The sequence below is a fragment of the Nesoenas mayeri genome (genome assembly GCF_963082525.1).
Source record: "Nesoenas mayeri genome assembly, chromosome: 1".
Lineage (NCBI taxonomy): Eukaryota > Metazoa > Chordata > Aves > Columbiformes > Columbidae > Nesoenas > Nesoenas mayeri.
This window is the reverse complement of record NC_137541.1, coordinates 105,238,970-105,263,153: the sequence shown is the minus strand read 5'-3', so window position 1 is coordinate 105,263,153 and position 24,184 is coordinate 105,238,970. Positions and strand designations below refer to the sequence as shown.

Below are 24,184 nucleotides of genomic sequence, written 5' to 3'. Positions count from 1 at the left end.
GATTAGAGCCAAAATTTGACTGTGTTACTGCCAAAGTCTGTATCAGATTTAAGACACATGCTTCTGCAAGCTTCCATGAAGGCTGTGAAAAAAGTTTTAATACAGAGTTGGATTACAGCTCTCGAGCTCAAAACATTGGCCATTACACTACCATCTTAAAAGGCTGCTGTAACACAGAGCACAGAATAGAGCAGATTTCTCACAATTTCTGCACCACGGATGGATTTTGAATGCCTCTTTGTGTCTTGATGGAAGATATATTAACTTAATTAACTGGAATCCATACCTGTATATATACAGATACACATCTATTTAAATCTTTATAATTATTTTCTTCCAAATGTATCTAAAACCTGCTCTAAGAAATTATATTCTCTAGATGGACTCACAATTCTCTTGAGCAGTAAAGAGCCAGATATTTACTCTCTTATGTTGGAATTCTCTGTGAGTTTATAAGAGAAATTCTGGAAGCTTTTCTGTATTGCTGATAGAGAAATGCATTTTGAAATAGACACCTCTAGCTATATGACGACGACTGCATAGCAACCTGTGGATTTTAAACATCAGAATGTACAAACTGTGGGCAACTGTGAATATTTTCATAGTTTCTTTTCTACATCTGTTGCAAGGATCTGACTATGAGAATGGATCTATGAAGGTAGGTGATCTTTATTTGTTGTCATTCTTAATAATTCAAATTGCCAGAAATACATATGTTTCATGTGCAAGGTGGTGGTCTTTTTGCTGGTTTGGTGTTTGCGTTTATTTTGTGATGGTTCAGTTGCACAGATCTTTAGCAGCCGTAGAAGAAAGGATAATCTATAAAGAAGTTAAATCCATAGTTGCTGTTTAATATTTTATACCTTTTTACTAGTTATTATTAGGTACTTGTACACTTTGCCCTTAAGTGAAACTTTTATTGTCATGCATGCAAAATAAAAACAAAATCTAAACAAAAATGCAAATCGGAGCATTTAGAATAGTTGTTAAATACAGTTTTTAATCTCAGGTATTTAGAGTTGCAGGCGTTAGTATCCTAGTATTGAAAATTTTTCTCTAAAAACACGTGTTCATCAGTTGTTCACTTTGATAGAAATCAGAGAAATGTTTTTTCTATTTTTTTTTTTTATTAGAAGATATTATCCAGGACTTTAAAATAAGCAGCAGTTAATAACAACAGAGCACATTGACTGAAAATTAACCTTTCTTTTGAATATAGTACATGCAACAAAATTTAAGCTGAAACCTCACCTTGAAAGTAGGATTTTTCAGATCTGACTTTCTGTGACAATGTGAGAACATCCAGAACAACAATTCAGAAAAATCAGAACAAAAACTGGAACAAGTTTCTACATGTGAAGTGTTCCCAAAAATGATTAATTCAGTGTGTGGTCCAGAACAAATTATTTGTTTTTCACTAACAGAGCAAAACAAGCTAATGCTTTTGTTTTCAGTTCAGAAAACCTCCTGCTTGCAAGAAATGACCACACACTAGTTTGTGAACTGCAAAGCACGTTGACCTATGTTTTAGAAAAGAAATGCTAAGTTCTGTGCTTAATTGCAGACTGCTGTTGCCAGCACAAGAAGGCAGCAGTAGTGAGCGATGTATGCCTCAGGATAACTAATGACCAACCCCTTTGCCTGCTCACCATTCACAAGCTTTTAATTTACAACCTCAGCAATCAGTGCTTTGAAGGCATTAGGACCAGCATAATCAGCCTTGTATATATTACCTTTATGAGCTGCATGACAAATCACTGGTTTCTTACATGTAGGAATCACTTTATTTAAATCAGAAAGTGCTTTCTAATATAGAATACTAACCATTGCATAATTGGCAGAGATGATGATTCTGTTCTCACGTGAGATACAAGTTTATTCAGCATAATAGTAAACCACTCGTTAGTCTTAATTAAAAGACTAACTAAATTTTGAAACCATATCCACTTTGCATGGAATAAATGCGAGAGCTCTTCTTGCTAATTTAAACTGGTTTATAGATTATTTAATGTGATAGCATTATCTGTCCAATATCTGTACATCTACAATTGTTTTCATTGTAATTTGGCCACCACTTTCATGAAGTCAGCCCAGCCACGGAGTATTGTATACAATAACCAATCACTGCTAGTTTCCAAGACTATCCTGAGGGTATCATGTAGATCACACTAAAAAGCATGTTTCATATGCATTGGCCATGGATTGTCACAATAAAATACTTTTTCCACTTGTTATGGCTCTTTCTGTGTAGAGACTTTTGGCTAAGCTGTTGACAATTTTTCTTTTAACGTTTCATATGTATGTTAGATTTCTGGGTTGTTTTGGCATGCATGACCTGTGAGCTTTTATCTGTGTATGTATGTAGATATACCCCACAGAAAGTCCTTCATGCGACAGTGTTTAATGATATAGATGGTTATGCCTACTCTTGCCGATTGCACCAATTTGAATTTGCAGAACACAGAAATGATGTATTGCATTTATCTATCGTACCTTATTTTTTAAAAAAGTTCTTTAAGATTAATAGCCATATTGCCTGGATAAAAACCACAAGGTTGAGTTGCAGGAAATATGCAATTAAGTTGGCCCAAGAAGGGCTCACCACCAGCAGCCCGCTCTGCCCCTGTTATACGAGTGCAAGTAGCTGAGCTCTGCCCAGGACACTTGAAGTTTTAAACCTGTGGGTGGTTTAAACCATCAGCTGGTGTCAATGTCAGGATTTAAATTTTCCTCTTCTGGAAATATGCTAATTAATGCTGAGAACATTAAAAATCTTATATACAAGCTGCCGTGGTTCACTGAGTATCTCCGTTGTGCTTGGCTTTTTCCAACCCTTCCAAAACATCATCCACTTCTGGGTACAGGAGTCCTTTTTCTCCCCATGTGCACACCAAGGCCAGTTGTCCCCTGCCCATCAGTCTGAGCCCCTCCTTCCTCTCTCCATTCCTGACCTGTTCCAGTCCTAGCGTTTGACTGGTTTCCCTCACCCCCAGGATTCAAGGTCTCAGTGTCTCTATAGGTCTCCCATTCAAGCTCTTCGTGTGCCGCCCTCCAACCCACTTGCATCCTTCTGGGAGGGAATGTCCTGCTTCTCCCTCAGACCCTCAGGAGGTCTGTCCCAGTTCCTCAGAGACAGCCCTACTGGACCCTTTTGCTTTCCAGTCATATCTGACCATCCCTAGCTTCTTGCTCTGTCTCTGTGGCCACAACTTCCCAGCTTTGCTTTTCCTGACTCCAGTTTTCAGTTCTGGTCTCCTCAGGTGCTCTCAGCCTCCTTGGCCAGGTCTTGCCTTCTTCTATAAGTGTTCATCTTCTTCCCCTTCAATAGGAAAATCTGGCAGCTTACCGTCCCTGGTTGCCCAATGTCTGTGGCCTGAAGGAGAGGAAGGGCAAGTCCTCTGCTCTCAGACCCATGGGCTGGACCAGCGGTGGCCCCATGTCCGGCTTCACTCCTGAATGAAGTGGGGTCAGCACAGACCCCATTCGCTGAGCATCTAGCTGCTAAACCCTGGTGAATCTCTGTTGTTGCTCTCAGAGGTTTTTATGTTTGAGTAGATATTAGCAGAGATAGATGTAGATACATCTGGGCCAACAAAACTTCCCCAGGTGTCAAAACCTCACATCTGTGATCCACAGCAGAGAAACACCAGACATTTGCAAAGATGAGATTGCCAGAAAATGTTTTTACAGGGACAAGGAAGGAGCTTCATCAGCTTCATCCTTAGGTGTGGTCAAACCATTTTGACAGACAAACCCCCCCCAAAAAAGAAAATTAATATTGTTTCGAGGCAGACATCTGGTGTGGAAAGTTTCAGCCTGAACATCTGATGTCTGGCAGAATTATAAACAACTGGAAAACAGTTTCATGATGGGAAGCGGTGGGCAGCCTCTGACTGGGAGAGTGCAGCTGCGCAGGTGTCGGGCAGGGCTTCTGAGCTGAACTCACATCAAGGTTGGCGGCAAGCCCTCTGCCTCACACACCCATTGCTTGGCCCAGGCTACCAGCCTGACATATGAGGTCCTCAGTGAACAACCAGATTTCCACATGGGTTTTCTGAAGACTGAGCATTATGCCTTTTTTTTTTTTTTTCCTTTTCATCAGGAAATGCTTAAAAAATTCCATGTTGAAGTTTTACCCTGACAGTCTCTTACGTTTTGGAACCACTCAGCTAGAGAACCGCAAACTTCGTTGTCTCTTTTCCTGTCTCTCCCCCACACATTTTTCCTCTCCTAGAGCAATGACAGGCATAGACTACTTTTTCCAGCATTTTAAAATTAGATGCAAAGAGCTATGTCTTATATTCATCAGAGCCGAGGTGATTTTTTTGCCAAGAAAAGCCAATGACCTGTCAGAGCTACTTCTACCTTCCAGCACTAAAACTGCCTCTCTAAGGAGGCTGCAAGGTCTTGATCTCTGAGAATCTGAGTCCCAGCACTCCCTGCCCTATTCTGCCCTTATCTTATTAATACAGCATTAGGGGGAAGGCGAGAGAAAGGGACAATTGGTAATGCCCAAATTATAACTGACTCATAGCATTTTCTTTTTGCAGAGGTCTTCTCCCCATGGTGAACCCTCCTTTGGTTCATTACAGCGAAACACAAAGTCAATAGGCCTGAGGAGTATCATTGAACTAGAAATCCACTTTCTGACCGAGGGTTTGGATATGCTTAGCTCGGGAGGTAAATATGGCTGCTCTCTGTTACATACACTACATTTCCACAGCTAGACCTTTTGTACCTCTCCATAAAACATCGATACAGCCTTGAGTAGTCATTTTTACCCTAACAGATCTTCTTAGATTCAACAATCTTGTATGGCCACTGTGAGCTGGACAGAGGTGGAAGCCACTTTCCAAACACAGCTGGTACAGTCCTTGCCCACAGGTAAAACAGCACTTCTCCATGACCCCAGGCTCTGGACCACCTAAGTGGAGAATGTCTTGTCCTTGGGAAGGCACGAAAATAGCAAAGAGCCATCACACCATGAGCGGAAGGAATCAGGAAGCTCTTTGCATCTCTCACTTCCCAGAGCCAGCTGCAGTCTGTCTGTCTGCACAATCAAAACAGAGCTCTGCAAAGAAACCTGAGCAGCAGAGCAGTACATAGGATTTTGTCTCTGTAATTACCACTGGCATGTTTTTCAGACAGATCTACACAGCTCTCTAATAACTGCTTGCAAATGTTGCTCAGTTTCTAGAAAAGAGAGATTCTAACAAATCTTCTATCTCGTGGGTTATCTTCCTCAAATCAACCCCTGAAAGTAGAACAAACTGCTCAACAGCTAGGAAAAAAAACTCTAAAGGTTGTTGGAAACAATTTGTTTAAACAAGGCTTTTCATCCTCACATCCAGCTTCCTTTCAAAGTTAGAAAACTCTTTTAAATAAAGATTATGAAATTGTGGTTTTCAGAAGTGTTTTATTAGCCCAGCTTTGTCACTACTGCTTTTGTTTCTCAGTGATTGCCATCTCTGATAGTTATGATAAGCTAAAAACACGTGAAAATGTACTTGCTGCACTCCTGCAGAAATGATTTTTTCCTTCAGGAGTGCAAAGCTATCAGGGAGGCTGTGAGGAAAGCCAGCTTGTTCTGACTTATCTGCTACTGCTTTGACAAGGTACAGTGAAGGATAAGAGAATAATTCTGTGTTGTTGCCATACCAAATGGCATCCGTCCTTGGCTCTTATCAATTTGGAAAGGAAACTAGTAACTCACTGCTACTTTATCAAGAGCAGTTCTCTCTCATGAGAAACAGCAAAAATTTCCCTCCCAGCTGCTGTTTCAGTCCCATCCAGCTCAGCTATGGCTGTAATGTCTGAGGATAGAGCAGAGATCTGAAAAGTACATGAGGCTGTCCAGATTAATCAGATGCAGCATTTGAGAAATCCATTCTGTTAGTCAGCTGTTTGAAATGAAGACAGTGCTAATTTAACTTTGACATGAGTCGTGGCTCACATCTGAAACTCTGTGAAACCAAAGGAAGGCAGGAAGGCAGGTTCAGAGGGCAAGTGGAGCAACTTTCTGTTAATTTGTGGTCACAAGGCAACCAAAACAAGCAATCAGCTCAGGCTTAGCAAGTGTTGCTGGTTTCTGCTGTATGTTCCCACTTGTGCTTTCTCCCTCACAGGCATTCGCGTTGCTTGTAACCACTGATGTGGTGGTATTGATGCAGGCTCCCACAGGAGGCAAACAGAGAAACAGCCTGCTTGAAAATGTGAAAAAAAACCAAACCAAAACCAACAAAACTGGTGCAGCCTCTGTCGTGTGAGACCTCTGCTCTTTTGTCTGCAAATTTTGTTCTGATCACTGCTGTCCCTGCTCCAGACTAGAGCTGAGTAAGGTTCACTTGTGTCTTATCTCCTACGGACACCATATCAGTTTGGGAAAAATATGTAAGGTACAGTTATTGTAGGTGGTAACTCATTTATTCTTATTTCCATTAAAAACCTTGTAAGGTAGTTTTTATAGTTACCACTAAATGACTGGAATCTGTCTTTCTTTTAGACCTTTCTCTCAGGGCAAGTAAGCTCAGTCACAAAACTGGCCATTGCTGTATCTTGAGCTTGGCTTTGAGATGGAGTCCCAAGCTTTGCTGAGGGGGGGTTGCCCCAAGATATTTTGCTGCAGTGAAGTAAACTCAACATTATACTTTTCCTAAAGAAACCCTTATTCCTCAGGAATTCCCTTTTTCTCCCACTATGTGCCGATTCCTTATCTACTTCTCTGTCTGCTCCCTACGTCACCAGAATATTTTTGAAATCTTCCTAGTTCTTGTTGGGATTTAGGGAATGGGGACAAAATGCAAAGTGCCCCCACTACAGCTGCAAGAGACCCCATTCACCCATGGGAAGACCAAGCAGAATTTATTTTTCTTTTGATGTCCTTGTGAAATAATTATATCTGTATCAATGAATAGCAGAATAATTGAGCAGGGTATTTTAGTTTGCTCACATTAGGAAAAATCCAGCTTCCTGAAGGACACCTGCATATTTTTTTCTATTTTCCCCAAAGCGTGTGACCACTCAGCTAGAGGTAGAACGCCATCTAGGGTCCTTGCCACTTCAGCAGCGTCACACTGAGTACAACAGACATGCAGTTGAACATATGGGATTTGGCAATCCAGTGCGTGTGCCACATGGGTTTGCAAAGTGGTGGCTGCTCTCCTTATTGTCAGGATATCAGAATGGCTTTCTCTGAGCTGTGCTTTCAGACGGGAAGCATGCTGGGTTAGTTCTGAGAATTCATTCTCACTATTTGCATGCAGTTGGGGAGTGAATTCTATTTGAGTCGGGTTGAATTGCAAAAAAGTTGCATCATGTTGCTGTATCATATGTCATGTTGCACATAGAGAATGTGCCATACAAACAGGCAAAACTTTTCACTTTAATTAGCAATGTGACTCAGAAACCACGTTAGGATACTTTCCTGAATGGCTAGGGAAATATTACTTAAGAAAAGTTACAATTCCAGGAAAATGTGTGCATGTGATTGGGGTAACATAAGTTCATTCAGTATTGGCAACGGCTTTGCTTTGTGAAATGGCATTTTGAAACCTGGCTGTCCAATTGGCTAGTCATACTTCCAAAACATTTATTAAAGTGTCTTGGGGCAAACCCAGAAACCCATTAAAGCACTGACTGAGGGAACCTTCATCACATTAAAAAATATCTTCAAGTACTGAAAGAATATATAGTTGCCTGATTTCATTCAGGCCTCTCGTAACTCAGCCACTTCAAAATCACCATCCAAACCCCTGTGACTTCTAAAGAATGGACAAATATCAAAATAAATGACTACAGTCTGGACACAGTCTTTGTAAACACACATCGTATACTATTTTTGACATGTGTACCCTGTCACAGTGTTAGACTAGCACCTACGTGTATGATGAAGTAAGTGGTGTGTGATGTTTCTAGCTGTGCTCTGCACTGAGCATCACAGCTGCCTGAACAGATTGCAGCACCACCAGATAATACAAACAAGAATACAAGTAAAGGCTCAGAAAACATACTGTGAGACTGCCAAAGCTGTCAGTAGCATTTGGGATACATCAATGAGTTACCACTCTGGATATTTATGAAAATCCATCTATGTCCTTTCACTGACCAAAGAAATATACTTTGCCTGATCACTGTAGGAGAGACCTAAAGGAAACCTCTCAAAGTAGGTTACTAGGCTTGAACAGAAAGAAACTCCATACCATAGCAGACCTATGCTTTTCTTCTATCTGCCTGTCTGTCTTTTCCATTACTGCCAAAAAAATGACACACAGTGAATGTTGTTACCTTTAAAATCACACTTCAGTTGCTGTGAGGGTGTTTCCCATGAGAGCCAAAACACTTGGTTGTGGGAAGAAATATTTGTTTAATAAGAGTTGTAGATGATTGTTAAAATATTTACTATCTGGGGAAAAAAAAAAATAAAAAAAGAACAAAAAAAACTCACCAAAAACCTCTCTCATTTTGGTGTAAAGATCTAGCTGGCCAAAAGTATATAGTTGTGAGAGGTATTTTGATAAAATATCCTCAGTCTCTGATCGCTTTGGACGTGAAAAAGAAATATTCTAAGACTCATGCTTTCATAAAATCATGCACAATTCTGATGTTTTCAGTTCTTTACTTTGAATATTTTTGTTCATTCAAACCAAGAATACAGCAACCAAAATGTCTCATCTCTGAGGATTTTGATAATGTGGCCATGCTACTGAAGTGTAAGAGGTCTGATTTGTTTGCTGTAGCACCATCAAAGATCTATTATAGTTCAAAAGGCCACTAAAAACGTGGAGTAGTTGTTCTCTTGAAGCCATAGTGTAGCTATTATGATTTACTTGTGAAAACACATCATCTTCAGCTAAAGTAGGAACTGTTTTATCACCACCTTGACCACTAAGTTTAGGAAAGGAGTAATTGTCTCCTGTCTTCCCTGAAGGTAAGACTGGAGCCCAAGGAGACAGATTCCAAGGAAGGGAGTCTGGAGAGAACATTTTACCACACCGAATGTCAGAGGTGTAGCAGTCTAGAAATTGCATCCCCTCCAGTTTTGGGTCTTGATAAGATAATGTACTGACAATGTTTTAGCAAAAGAAGCCTTCAAACATCACATCTGTATCAGTGAGAAATGTGGCAGTCTCAGATAAATATCTCCCTGTCTGCCCCCTTATACAACATCTGGTAAAACTATTAGGTTTACCATTTTATGTTCCTCCCAAACCCACAAGTAACTTATCTGCCAGTCTTTCTTTCTGTGCTCTGGTAATTCTCCACTGCTCTTCTCACAAAACAGGGCTTTATGCAGTCATGACACACAGCACTTCAGGGTGAAGTGGGGTGATTACAGTCACCCTTTTCTGAGAGAGTGCACAGCAAGGCAAATACTCTTTAACTCTTGGGGCAGAAAGGGAAGAGGTCTCACCTGGGCTGTGCGTGTGGGAAGCAAGAGTTTTTTTTCCAATGCCTGCTCTTCAGTTCTTGAGCTTTATCTGAGCAAGCAAGCACTGACGAGGGTAGAGATGACCTTCAGGTTTTCCACTCAGAGCACCCTTTCCTCTTCCGCAGGCACAGCAGGAGCAGCTGTCTGGGCATTATGGCCAGGAGATGCATGTCTGACACACAGATATTTCTGGGGGTGAGAGTAACATGGACTCTTCCTTCAATGAGTTGCAGGAAATACTGTAGTAGTGGGCACAGCTGAAAATACTAGCAGGCAAATCAAGGTATCAATTTTCTGAGGAGGCTTTGGAAAACAAAAAGTGCTACCCTGGCACTTTGTCTCTGAGCTCCAAAACCGCAGCTTGACTATCTGATGCAACTCTAGGGTTTCTCAACTGTAACACAGTCCTTACTGATTTTGTATTTGGGAAAAGAGTGTTGAGGCCATTTTCAACCTCTTGAAAAAGAAATTCAGCTCAGTTGCATACTTTTGCTATATACTTGGACAATATAGCTGTACACTTTCAATTTTCACTGGAGAAAGCACTGTGCTAAAAATGTGACAGCTGGAAATCTGCCTCACAGGACCTAAACTTGTTCCCACAAGTAGCATGTCCCTCCAGGTTATTAATGCTGTAACTGTGATGATCAAGTAACTGGAGAAAGCAATGCACTGAGAGAGCCTAAACTTTTATTCTAAGTATTAGAACAGAACTTATTTGCACACTAATAATGCATAGATAATCATGTTTCTACAGGGTATACAGTCAAGGATGGGAATTCTTGTATCAGAAGTTCACAGCTGACAGAGAAACAAAATTCTGATTCTATTTGAGCTGTTGAAAAGTAGATGTTCTTTCACTCCTCAGAAATGAAATGCAATGGCGATGATAAAATTAGTGCAAACTAGTATGTGTCAGACATGTGGTAAAGTTAGACGCCTCGTGCTAGATGTTTATAGGGTGATGCAGTTGTGTGTTGATAAGGCAGTAAGTCACTCCTGCAACCCTGATGTTTTCAGACTGCAGAAGATTCTCTTACTATTGTATTACCCATTGTGCAACACCCCAAGGATACAAGATTCTGTATTATAGACAATATTTGTTATGATAAAATTTAGCAATGGTTGAGCCTCTGCTATCTCAAAATCATGGCCCATCACTCTGAGCAATATTTTCTGCATTTCTTCAGTAGTCCCTTTGGATGAATGCCTTCGTGTGTTTTCTGTCATTTTCTACTTTGGTTGTAGATGCCAGATTAGGGATTGTCATCTTATTTTGTGTTTTTACTTGACACCATACTCCTAGGAGCCACAGTAATACTAAATATCCTACTAGTAATTATGAAAATCCCCAAAAGGAGGTCCTCTTACTGCAGAGACTCCACATAAGCTTGTTATCTTTGCCAGGAAAATAGTCAAACAGAAGGCCTTCAGACACCATGTAGATCTTTGCGTTGGCTTCACAATGGCAGAAGCCACCTTGTTTTCCTGCCAAGAGGGAACAGGACTCTTCCACAGCAACTCCCTTGCAGTTCTCTGGCCACACCAGTTCACAGTCTATGTGCTGTGAGCCACAGCACAGCTGGGCAGCTACCTCATGGCTTTGAGGCAGGGAACAAAGTGCTTTCCTTCTCTGGCCTTCAGCCAGTCCCAGGACCTTCAGGTCTCGGTGGAGTCACACATCCTGGTTGTTTATATTTGTGTAACTGAGAAAAATTGACTGCTGTCCCCTGTACATTAGCTGTGCTTTGGATAAGGAGAGGAGATTTCATCTCATTTGACTTCTCTCAGTTGAGTTGGATTTGGGTGACTTAACTACAGCTGAGCTAGTGACCTGCCAACTCCTCCTTTAGCGTCAATAGAAAGAGGCAGTTTGGAGGCACAGTTTATCCAAAAGTCTTTAGAATGAGATGAATGTGCACCCAATGGACCTGTTTTCCTCCATTAACTATAACAGGCATCTCAACTAACTAGTTCCTATTCACTCAGGTAAATGATACCCATAGGATCAGATTTTTTAATTTTTATTTTTAGTCATTGTTGTGTGTCAGGGAGCTGTAGGCACCACGTCTCTGCAAGCTGAGCCCATAACAATGGCCAGCTGATACACTGTCATAAAAACACCTTGGCAAATGCACTACAGAAGAAAGGAGGTTATTTTCCAGTGTAGCATACATAGCAGCAAAGTTCCTTGGTAATTCCTGTGGTGATGAATCATATACTGAATATTTAAATGGGTTTGGGTCTAGTTCTGAGAATAGCCTTCAGGCAGCACCAGAAAGCGGGGGAAATTCAATTCTGGTTGCATTCATTCTTTGTTTTCAGCATGACTCCCCTTGAACTGAATTGAGGTGCTACTGCTGCATTAAGCACACCACCTTCACATAAAGGTCCAAAACGTCCTCACATACTGCCAGTATTTCTTGTCGATGTCCAAGAGCCCTCCTGTTGTGATGAAAACTCCTCCCTGGACTGCTTAATTTTGAAAGGTTTATTTTGAACTTAGCTTAAACCTGTTCGGCCATGTTTGTGAAACAATGGCATTCAAAGAATCATCACTTTGTGTTATGCAGCTACAATCTGCTTTCCCTGGCAACATAAAGCTGTCACCTTTTTGTTGCTTAACTTCTGAAAGGATGAATAATAGTAAAAAAAAAAGTGTAAGGTTATTGAGAGGTTCCTTAATCATTTGTCCTGGCCCCAGATGCAGTGATAATGTTGAAGATTTCCATTGGTATTTATGCAGTGTTTGCCACAATAGTATCTGTGACCCTAACTCAGAAAAACATTCCTTTTAAGAAGAGCCCTTACATGTGTTTAGCTTTAAGCAGAGGCTTGTGTTCCATTGTGGATAGTGACTGTTAGGCTGCGGCTTAAGGGAAGTAATAATCTATGTAATCTTTCAGGATGTCTGTCTTGGGTCTGTGGGTGTGCCTGAGTACAGAGCGAAATGCAAGCAAGAGTTTTCTCAGATTGAGCAAAATATGGATTTTGATCAACCATTATTTTTGCCTTCATATGCACACAAAATATTATTCACTGTGCATATGCTTTATCAAATAAAAAGAATGATATTTACTGATGGCTTTGAAAATAATTAATTTTGAGTCCTAGGCATGTCTTTGTGCTATAGATCCTCAAATAAATTTAGAACTTTAGTGGGCCTTTCTTTTACTACTGAATTCCACATGTATTTCCTCCATTGTTCAAAGCACCTTAAGGAGATCCTGAATGGGCCAAACACAATATTAATGCAAAGGCCATTCATGACAGGCTGGAAAGAATGAAACACTCAAAAGAAAAGGGTTCTGCAAACTTTGGTTCTGCTGACTCACTCAAGCATCAATTTGAAAAGGGTAGGGTCCTTTTCTTTAGGCAAGAAAACCTGAAGATTGTCAAGCAGGGAGAAAAGGTGCAAACTTCTGATAGGAGACTGCCAATACTAATTTCTCAAGAAGGGGCTCTGTTTGAACAGTGCAGACCATGTGTGGGATTGTGAATCTGTATGACATGATGAATAAGTCAAATATTTGACTAACATAAATCAACAGGGTAATGAACTCAGTGTCTGATTAAGGCAGATTCCAAGATGGGAAAGGCCCCTGAATGTACCACCACTTTTTCTCTTGTTCCTTTCCAATGCTAACTACTTTTAGGGTTTTTCTGGCATCTGAGATTGCTAAGAAGAAGACAGATAGCCCATTACGGTTTCTTTTGGAAGAATAGAAGTTGTAATTATCCAAAAATCACAATACTAACCCACGTTATCATTTCCTGATGTCAATGATGTTGCTCATAGCCCAAATACAAGAAAACAGTTGAAGAAGAATTTTGGAACATATGAAAGGTCAGTGTTATGAAAAACATACAACTTCATTTAGATGTGAATCTGTTTTTTATCTCTGTGTGTGGGATCAATTCTGATACTTAGAAAAAATACATTAAGAGTAGTAGTAAGCTAAAGAGATAAGAATGAACTACTTAAACTTAGACATTTGTTACTGAACGTAATTTTTTCTTGTAGGAAATAGCTTAATGTAGTTGGTTGACTACAGGGTGCACATTTATGGGTACTGAAGGTTTAGGACATATGGAGCTTTCCGGTGATATAGCTCCACAGCTAATTTGTTCATTATTGGAGCATATAAAGGACATTGCCTTGGCCATTTGCCAATGGCTGCTTCTCTACTTTCTTTCTCTCTCAAGCCTTCTTTGTCTCAGTCGTTAACAGTAAGGCCAGTTGTTCTCTGAGTACCCAGCCCCCTGAGCCAGAAGACAGGGATGGGGAGCAGAATGAAGCCCAAATAATCCAAGGGGAAATGGTCAGTGACCTGTTCCACCACTTGGACACCCACAAGTCTATAGGGCCAAATGGGATATACCCAAGGGTGCTGACAGAGCTGCTGGAGGTGATCGCGAAGCCACTTACCATTATCTGTCAGCAATCTTAGCTAACTGGGGAGATCCCAGTCAACTGGAAGTTGGCAAACGTGACACCCATCTACAAGAAGGGCCAGAAGGAGGATCCAGGGAACTACAGGACTGTATAGGACTGCCTGGTGCCAGGCAAGGTCAAGGAGCAGATGACCTTGAGTAACATCACACGGTACATACAAGAAAACCATGTGATCAGGATCAGTCAACATGGATTTATGAAAAGCAGGTCTTGTTTGACCAACCTGATCTCCTATGACAAGGTGACCTACTCAGTAGATTAGGGAAAGGCTGTGGGTGTTGTGTACTTAGACTTCAGTAAGGCCTTTGACATCATATCCCACAGCATTCTCCTGAAGAAGCTGGCAGCTCACGATCTGGATGGGTGTACTCTGCAGTGGATAAAGAACTGGCTGGAGGGCCAGGCCCAAAGAGCTGTGGTGAACGGAACCAAATCCAGTTGGCAGCTGCTCACGAGTGGTGTTCTCCAGGGCTCAGTATTGGGGCCTGTTCTGTTTAACCTCTTACTCAACCATCTGGATGAAGAGATTGAGTGCCTCCTTAGTAAATTTTCAGATGACACCAAGTTAGGTGGGAGTGTTGATCTGCTGGAGGGTAGGAAGGCCATGCAGCAGGATCTACATTGGCTAGATCAATGGTCTGAGGCCAATTATATGAGGTTTAACAAGGCCAGGTGCCAGGTCCTGCACTTGGGTCACAACAACCCCAGGCAGCGCTACAGACTCGGGGAAGAATGGCTGGAAAGCTGCCTGGCAGAGAGGGATCTGGGGATGTTGATTGACAGCCGGCTGAATATGATCCAGCAGTGTGCCCAGGTAGCCAAAAAGGCCAACAGCATCCTGGCTTGTATCAGGAATAGTGTGGCCAGTAGGACTAGAGAAGTGATTGAGCCACTATACTTGACACTGGGGAGGCCCCACCTTGAATCCTGTGTTCAGTTTTGGGCCCCTCACTATAGGAAAGTCATTGAGGTGCTGGAGAGAGTTCAGAGAAGGGCAACAAAGCTGGTGAGGGGCCTGGAGCACAAGTCTGATGAGGAGCAGCTGAGGGAACTGGGGCTGTTCAGCCTGGAGAAAAGGAGGCTGAGGGGAGACCTTATTGAACTCTGCAGCTATGTGAGAGGAGGTTGTAGCATGGAGGGGGTTGGTCTCTTCTCCCAGGCAGCAAGTGATAGGACAAGAGGAAATGGCCTCAAGTTGTGCCAGGGGAGGTTTAGACTGGATATTAGGAAAAAAATCGTCATGGAAAGGGTTGTCAGGCATTCGAACAGGCTGCCCAGGGAAGTGGTGGAGTCACCATCCCTGGAGGAGTGTAACAGGCCTTTAGACAAGGTTCTTAGGGACATGGTTTAGTTCTAGACTTAGGTTAGGTTATGGTTGGACCCAATGATCCTGAGAGTCTCTGGCAACCAAAATGATCCTATGATTCTGTGATTCCATATTTTAAGCTTCTTTTAGGCCAGAGATCATAATTTTGCCACCTGTGGTAATCGTGCCAAGTGCAGTGAAGTCCTGCTCCACATCTAGGTTTCAAACATCACAACCAAAACCTACTACAGTGGTGATGGCTCACATCAGCTGACTACTAAAATCTGGGTCAATCTAAGGGAAGCAGAGTAAGAGCATGCCGGGGAGAAACAAGAAAAACTCAGCCTGATGTAGGTCTCATTAGACTCCCACGTGGCTCATCTATTAAGGCAGAATATGGGGAAAGGACTGAAATAAAAACCATATAAACAGTAGGATCCAAGCTGTACAAGATGATGAGCAGGGTGGAGAATCAGAGGGGAACCTGGAAGGAAGGACTGTGGTTATCAGAAGAAGCCTAAAAAAGGGGGATAGACATTTCTGAAAAGCAGGAAATAGCATGTGACAGCAGTCAGGAGAAGCAGCTGGATGGCAGCTCTGTTCCTCTTGCTTTATGTGGGGAGATGGGTCTCCCAAAAGCTTCAGTGGAGATTTGACCTCTCTGTATCCTTCCTCCTGCTCTGTGGCTGAGTGGGGAGCTCCCCTCCTGTTCAAAAGCTGATTTTAACTGCTGTCCACTCGATATCACTGTGAGAGGGGTGTCCTTGATTGTCACATGAGGGGTAGGTTTGGGATTCTGTCGAAACTAACACCTTCCTCCAATTTCACATTTTGAAACATTTATTCACTTTTCTGTGCAAAGCTGCACTCTTCTGAGTCAGGTTTTTCAGTCAGACAGAATATGTCTATGTCTAAACAGGGCTTGAATTTAAACTGCAGTATGTGAAAGAAGTCTCCACATCTGCATGGTGTGAGCAGCCCTGCAGCACATCATCTGTGGTATCATCTGAAACCATAAGAGGCTCTGTGTTTTCATCTGATGCTGTCCTTTTCAAAACAGGCTGACCAGAAATTAATGCTTCAGAAAGACATCATGACCACACGCTATTCAGTGCTGCTGTGCCACAGCAAGAGAGTGCCTGACTGAAGCAGTTCAGCCTGTGGTGTCCAAGGCCACAGTGCTGTACCCGCCTTGACGGGGCTGGTGCACCTTCCACCCTCTTTTCAGTTCTTAAGCTTTTAGTTTTGGGTGCTTTTAAGTTGTAGACAGCTACCTCTATGTGGTCAAAGTGTATAAAAATGAGGGATGCCCTTCAAGATGCTGAATAGTCTGTCTGTGCTCTAGCAAGGGTTTAAAATAACATTTTAGGTGGGAATACTGTAGTAGTCTCAAAGGAGTCAAACCAAACATGTAAGGCAGTATTCACGGTTCCTGTTTCAGTGCTTAGGCAGATTAGAACAAAATTAAGTGTTTCTCTTCAGATGTTTTATACCCCAGACAGCTGTGGTGAGATTTATTTGACCAAGGATCCATCACATTGATACCTCTTGTTATCTGGTGAGCCTGAGCTTGCTTTGAAGCCAGAATAAAGACTTTCAATGTGATTTCAAATGAATCATGCTCTAAAAGTGTCTGTATTCCTCTGTCTTGGCTATAGAGGGAGCTGAAAGTGACTATCATCTCACAGACAAAATAGATGTCCACATTGTAAAAACCTACAGTTATCTGGGATTCAGCCCTCCTTTAAAAGCTAGCAGTGCCTTCAGCTCAGCATCTTGCCTAGTGTAAGCAGTGCTCAGAGGGAGAGACCGCACTTCATCTCAGCACTGTCGTTGTTATAGAAAAGGGCATCAGAAAATTCTTTACTAGATAGGGATTCCTGGGAAGAAGTTGTAAAATCAGCTGTAAATCTCCACAGGAAGATGTCAAATATAAGAAGAAAGACAATCATTCTGACATTGTGCAGATAGGCAACCGGTCATCCCATTAGACTGCAGAGCTTGGGTAGGTGTTAGGAAACATGGAGAGAGTAGAAGCAACAGGTTCAATCCAGAGGTTAATAGCCCAGGCAACACTGAGCGGGGCTGGAGTTGACAGAGAAGCGATAACTCAGTTCCAAGGGCCCTATGGATATATTTATGATGACTACATAGGGAATTCTGTAATGAGCACTGCCACTTCCATTTCCTTTGACCGTGCTTCCCCAGCCTCCAATACATGAAAAATAGTAAAATAAGAGAAGGAACAAGTTGCATACATAGGTGGGGTTTGTCAACACCACTATCATGCAGCAATAGCGGAGGTACATTTTCTGAAGTAACACATTTCAAATCCTCTTGGACATGCATTTTGGGGGTATAAAAATTACTTCTACCACTTGTTCATCTTCCTATGCAATACTAATTGTGAAGGCATGAAGTCAGTTCATTTCAGTGTTTTCAGTCCACACTAAGGAACTTGTATAGCTTTAAAAATGCAAGAATCCTTAAAGCAGTACAAATTCTTGTTTTAGATAAACCCATAGAGGCATGTAGCATATACACTTTTTCTGTTCTCTTTGATCTTAGATTTAAAAATTATCTTACTCATATAATAATTAATAAGAACTCTTGATATTAAAATAAAAGAGATGGAAAAGCTAATCACAAACTACTGATGATTACAAGAAGTGCAGGGATATGTCTTCTAATTTACAGAATACCAACATGTAATTTTATGGGTTTGCTGTAATTTCATTCTAGTTTACAAGTGTCGGATGATGATTGAGCTAGAAAACCTTTTTATAGCAAAGAGAGAGAACAAAGTCCTGTTAATGGTTAATAGAGTTTGGGTTTAATATCTTTTGTCCCATTACTGTGCCAGCACTGGGCCTATACTCACATGTTTTGCAGGGTCAAGGAGAGAGTTTGTGAGTGAGAGTGAACACAAGCTGCGGTTCTTAGAACAAATGAGTCTTGATGCATTGACCTCAAACTGAATTTCAGCTTTCCTAGCAAAATTCTGAGTAGCTGGTTTGTAAAACTGTATTGAAATTCAGTTTCTGATGCTAAGTAGTCACATTCCTTCTGAGCTATTTGTCCATAAGCACTGAGATGGGCTTTCCATTTTTCAACTCAGATGAAATGTATGAGAAATTATTCACCTATGAAAAACAACCATCTCCATAATGAAACATGGCAGCTTGCTATAGCACGATATAATGTTCTGTTTGGGTATAAAAGAAGAGCAAATAACTTATTCTGAGTTAACCAAATAGGGAACTTTAGGTCAGTGGAAGGTAATTACCCAAAAATGAACTTGGCTTGTGTGTACAGGCTAACATCTGTATCATTGCAAAATAAATGCCACAAATGTTTCAATAACAAATAACAGATGCGCTCAGTTCCTGGGTTTCGGATCTCATCTAGAAATGTTCCTATTATAGGTGACCCATTCCCACACCCCTTCCCTGGTCCTATACAGAGCACTCACTTGCGACTGCTTCAGGTTGCAGGGGACTACACACCTCATGGCCAGCTTCATATTGTTCAACTTTGCCGCTAAGGACTGGCGTTTTATTTATGGGAGCTTGGACTGCAAACCTTTATTTGCAAGTCAAAAAGTACAGTTGACTGCATGACCAGAGAGTCCAGCTGAGAGCACCAGCCCTGTGCAACACAGCCACTCATAATGATAACCTTTTACTTGGGTTGGAGGCAACAGTTTTCAGCAGAACTGATGAGTTAGTAGAAATAGATACTTGGTGCCTTGATAAAGTTGCAAACACAGAGTCAGAAAGCATTAGCCAAAGAAACCAGTATTGTTGTGGTGTGCTGTGCAATATAAAGTTTCTGTTAAATAGGTATTTTTTTAAGTGACTAATGACTTTGAACTGATGGGGCAGCCCTTTGTAGAGAGTGTTCTCCTGTGGAAGTGGAGAATGGTCATGTACATCATACAGGTGAAACATGCCATGACTGCACTAACACTGCTGCACAGCCACAGCACTGAGGCTGGACTGAGGCTACTTTGTCTGACTTGAGCATGACTCAAATGGTAGTCAGGATCGGAAATGGCAGACGCACCCTGCACTTTGCAGCATATTGAATGTTGTGTTTGCCTGCCATGGTACTTATGGCATTTTCCAGCTATACCACCTGCTCCTGCAGTGATGTCTCACGGCTAGAACCAGAGTTTTGGCACGTGAACCTGGCAGCTGAACTCATTCAGCTTGTCTGTAGAAACATAGAATGTCCTGAGTTGGAAGGGACCCACAAGGATGACTGAGTCCAGCTCCTGTCCCTGCACAGGACAGCTCCACAGTTCACACCATGTGTCTGAGGGTGTTGTCCAGTCTCTTCTTGAATACTTCTTGAAAATAAGGGTGACCCAGGATTCATGGTGGCATAGCTGGCCAGCTCAGGCACAGCAGCAATGTAAACGGTGTCCGCCAGGTTCCCTGACGAGCTGGGATACAGGGAGTACAGCCTCCATTCATCAAATAGCTCTAATGGCTGTGATGGAAAGGGCACAAATCCTGTAGATTGGTCTGGCACTGGACACTGTCAAAACCTGGGACATTCCTGTGTGCTCCTGTTTTCCCAGCTACTCTCAGCTGTCCTTGGTAATGTGCTGCCTTTTTGTACAAATGTTCCATGTACTGCACTGGGGATAGGCTGTAAAGATAATGGCTTTCTGACTTCCCCCTTCCCTTCCAGAGGACATCTCTGTCAGCACTAGAGCGCTCAGAACAGCAGATCAGGAGAGCATCCAGCCTGGAAGAGCTGCTTCGCATCACTCACTCTGAGGACTGGAAGCTGTGGAAATGCAGGCTAAAACTCAAAAGTCTGGCCAATTTAGACTCCCGCTCTGCATCACATCGCTCTACCAGATTTGCTGCTGCCTTCTATGATATCGATACACTGAAAGGTAGGTGCAGGTTTGCAGTTGAGTCTGATCTCAGCTTCAGGACCACTGGTTCTTATGCAGCAAAGAGTTAGGTACCAGGGGTTTCCTAGAATACACCTGTACTGGAAACAACAGGGCATTCATGGAAAATTATATGAAAAAACGCCAGGCAACAGCCAGAGTATGTTTCCCTGTTTTGTGGCCAAATCAGGCTTATTGTTCTCTGTACTGTCTCCAAAGGAATGATGTATTATATATGGATTCATCAGTCCACAGAAAAGAGAGGAAGTCAATGTGCAAAGAACAGGTTGGAATGACTGGCTGAGGGACCAGCCAGCAGCATTGTGCTAAATATCAGAATTTGTTTGCAGGCAGAAACAAATGAGCTTTCCTGCAGGCATAGAAATCCCCTTTTTTATTAGGTGTGCTCTGACATAAGGCATTGTATCAACAGCAGTATCTGTGTGCGAATTGCAGACGAAGGAGGCATTGCCCTAATCCCAGTCTATCTGAGAAAGTCTCTTTGGAGAGAAGCAGTAGATATTGAAAGAACCAACCAACACCTGAATGTGAGAAATCAAAATCTATTCCCTCACCTGGAACAAAAATGAATATTATTCCTTGTAAGTGAGAGACTCGAGAGGCATTATATGTTCATTGAGGTAAAATAAAAGATGGTTACTATACTTTTGTCCAGCAAATGGATATCCCACAGCAAAACTACACTGTAGCATAACAAAGGACAGATCGAGTTATTATTTTTTGTTCAGTCTGTACCCTGAAGCAATATGATCATATCACTTTCCTTTTGGGAAATCAGATATTACCGATCCTGTTTCAATATCACTTTTACAATAACCACAGCCACATTTGCATACCATTATTCAGCTAAATTATGGCTGAGCAAAGGCCTTAATTTGGTTCTTTGAGCCACAGCACGGAAATGCAGACATGAGTACCAGTCTGAAAAGGGTTTTCATATGACAGGCATGGTTCTAAACTTCTCATAGAAATTTTGTATAGAAGAATCCAATATACACTGGAAGAACAATTAAGAGGGCTTACATTAATGACAGATGTTTTGTTTGCTCACCTTTACAAGTCTAAGAGTCCACAGAACTGTTATTAGAAGTAATACCCAGTGTCAAATTCTGTAATTCTCTTTTCACTATTGTTGATTTACTGAGAACCAGCATTTATGACAAATTAAAATATTCCTTTTATCAATACACAGCAACAACATAGGATGTTATCAAGTGTTACTGAGTCAGTGCATATTGCAATGGGCTTTTTTCAATGGCAGGACAATATAACCCTTCAGGTAATAAAGTCAGATGACTATAGTCATACAGACAGTTTTCTCCTAATTGCTTGGAACAGGGTTGTTTCCTACTTTTCCTTTAAAAGTCTAACTCTAGACACAGAGATGTCAGCTTTCTCATTGAAAGCCAAGCCACTGAAATTTAAGTTAAAAAAAGCCTGTTGGGTCATCTTCTCCATTCTTCCATCCAAAGTGAAATTATCCCAGGACAGAAACCACTTTTGTTCTAATATATTAATATGTTCAAGGTACTAAAGCTCCTTTTAAAAAAACCAAGCCTATAAACATGTATTTCTTTCCCACACCCTTTCCAGTCATTAAGGATTGATCTTTATGCCAAGGGCATCTGTTTTGTTTTAATAAAGTCTTTTAACAAGAAGACTGAGTCAAGGCTCCTCACTGTTTCACTGTTAGACCATCTTGCACAGCACCTCAAACTCCAGTAGGGCTTTGTTCCTCCTTTCTAGAGCTTTAATGGTGAATCCACTGAGAGCTCGTGTCACCTTCTCTAACCACAGCCTCCCCCGAGCAGCTCAGCTCACCTAGGACGGCAGCGCTTTCAAGCTGCAGTCTGTATCGGAGCCAAGTTTCTCAGCAGATGCTGTGTGCTTGCTCATGGAAAAGATCAGGGTGACCACGGTGCTTCAGAACCAAAAGTGGCATCCACTTCTTTGACCACTCCTTCCTATAACAGCCCTTCGGCTAAAGAAGTGGTTAATAAAGGGAGGATGTGTGCAGTTGGAAAGGTCATCACCGCTTACGCTCATTGAAGTGACATCTCAAGTGATTGCATGCACATACCTTAATGAGTTTGGCAAACATTTTATTTTCTATTTTAAGGACAAGGATTGGATTGCTGTTGTGGTTAGACTAACACTACTCTAGAAAATTCTGTTGATTTTAGTAATTCTTCTCTTAATTTATGCTGTAACATCAGAAACCAGACCCTAAGCTTTTATTTCTAGTACTTTTTGTGAGACTGGAAAGTGGAGTGAATCAACCTTGGCAAAGGACTTTGCAGGTATAAACAAACTGATCTATATACATGCAGCTGAAGAAAAAGTTATAAATAATAAGAGAAAAGTCAGGTAGGAAAGATAAATAAATATTCATCCAAAGAAAAGTTATAGTATTTAGATTAACAGTCTTTAGAACTTTTTTTTCAGAACTTCCCTGTAAACGTATGCATGCTTTCACAATATTGGGGAAGTGGACTGCATTGAAAGAGAGAGGAATTTTCTTAATAATACACAAGTTGCTTTTAATCTTTCATAAGGTTACTGGAAGGGGGCAGACAGGAAAAATGTTTTCCATAATTGTAAGGACAACTTAAAGCATAAGCATTGATGATTCTCCTGTAATTCCACAATTTGAATCTCATAAGTAAAAGCCAAAGAAAGCAGAGCCACTCAATAAGACTTGAGATAATATATTGTAAATGTCACTGCTTTCTCTCTCTGCTTAGTCAGTTAATGCATAAATCCTTCTTGCAGTTAAAATTTGACAGATCATTCTAAAATAAATACTAGTTGACAACAATTCAGTATTTGAAGGATGTCACAGTGTTTTGAATAGATAAATCATGCCTGAATTCATGTTCCTGTTATTCAAACTCGAGCCCCCTGAGGGTACTGAGGTGTGAGAGTGTTTGTCTTGGATTTCATCAGACATTTTGGAAACGGTGCTCACTGGCTCACATCCAGTAGGAGTATTAATACACTCTGACCAGAATCTGTTAATCATTAATGTGGTTTTGTAGTCAGGCCCAGGCTCTACTGAGTCCGCAGAGGGGTACATGCAAAGAGAGGATAAAATGACAATAAGGACGTCCACCCTGGAGAAAAGGAGACCAAGGTGTGGACCAGCTTTGTCAGACAGAGGCCGTGGAGCTGACTAGGGGAAATGGATGCAGTTCTACTTAACCCACTGGAATTAGTGGAGATTTTGGTCATCTGCATTGAAAGCTGAAGGCGGATAAATGCAACGACCTCTCTGCCAGGGCAGCTGGTGTAAGTTACTGGGATAATTTTGCACTCAGTCTCTCTCTGGGCCTTAGATTGATCCAAGTAAGTGTAAATCGATCCAAGTAAGTGCAAATGGCCTGCCTGCACTTCATTTTCATTTATATAATGCTTCTGCCTCACTAATCAGAGGCTTAACTATGCCATGATTGCTCATAAAAATGGTGTTTTCTCCAGTCATAGATGAGGAATGGCAAAAGACTCAATGTGTGCCAAGGGAAACCTGTGTGGAAGTTGCCAAAGAGCTGGGTACAACAACCAACAAATTCTTCAAGCCTCCCTGCGTGAACGTGTTCAGATGCGGAGGCTGCTGCAATGAGGAGAGTCTGAGCTGCATGAATACAAGTACAACTTATGTGTCGAAAACGGTAAATGAGTCTATTCATCTGCTTTCTTTTCACTCTGGCTCTCCAAGAAAGGAGGGGAAAGAGGATGTTTGGTTTCTGAGATCCTGTTATGAAAGATCTGTCTGCACTATCAAAACAAACAGAAGAATTAACTTTTATCCACGTGGAGTAAATTCCGGCATGCACAATAAGACTTTACATTCACTTTGCATTATTAAAAGTGGTTATATATGCATAGAGATGGAAAATTAAATGCTTTCAATATGAATGTCTTAGGATCTGACTGTCAAAAATCATGAGTCACATTGGAAAAGAAAAGCTTGAATTAGAAGCCAATACTGCTTAGATGCAACAAGCAGCAAACACCCAAGTTTTAATTACCAGGGCCAAAAACTGAGCATAGAGTAGCCATAGAGCT

At 41.5% G+C, this 24,184-nt stretch overlaps 1 protein-coding gene across 1 annotated transcript in view; it reads left to right on the top strand.

The window, feature by feature from the left end:
* Positions 1-568: 568 nt before the first annotated feature.
* Positions 569-24,184, top strand: part of VEGFD (vascular endothelial growth factor D) — a gene marked incomplete at both ends in the record, with an annotated part of 32,176 nt that continues 8,560 nt past the window's right edge. The window contains 3 exons of the mRNA XM_080363946.1: positions 569-658; positions 19,888-20,098; positions 23,597-23,787. Of these exons, the coding sequence (XP_080220072.1) occupies positions 569-658; positions 19,888-20,098; positions 23,597-23,787 (492 nt within the window). The remainder of the gene's footprint in view (positions 659-19,887; positions 20,099-23,596; positions 23,788-24,184) is intronic.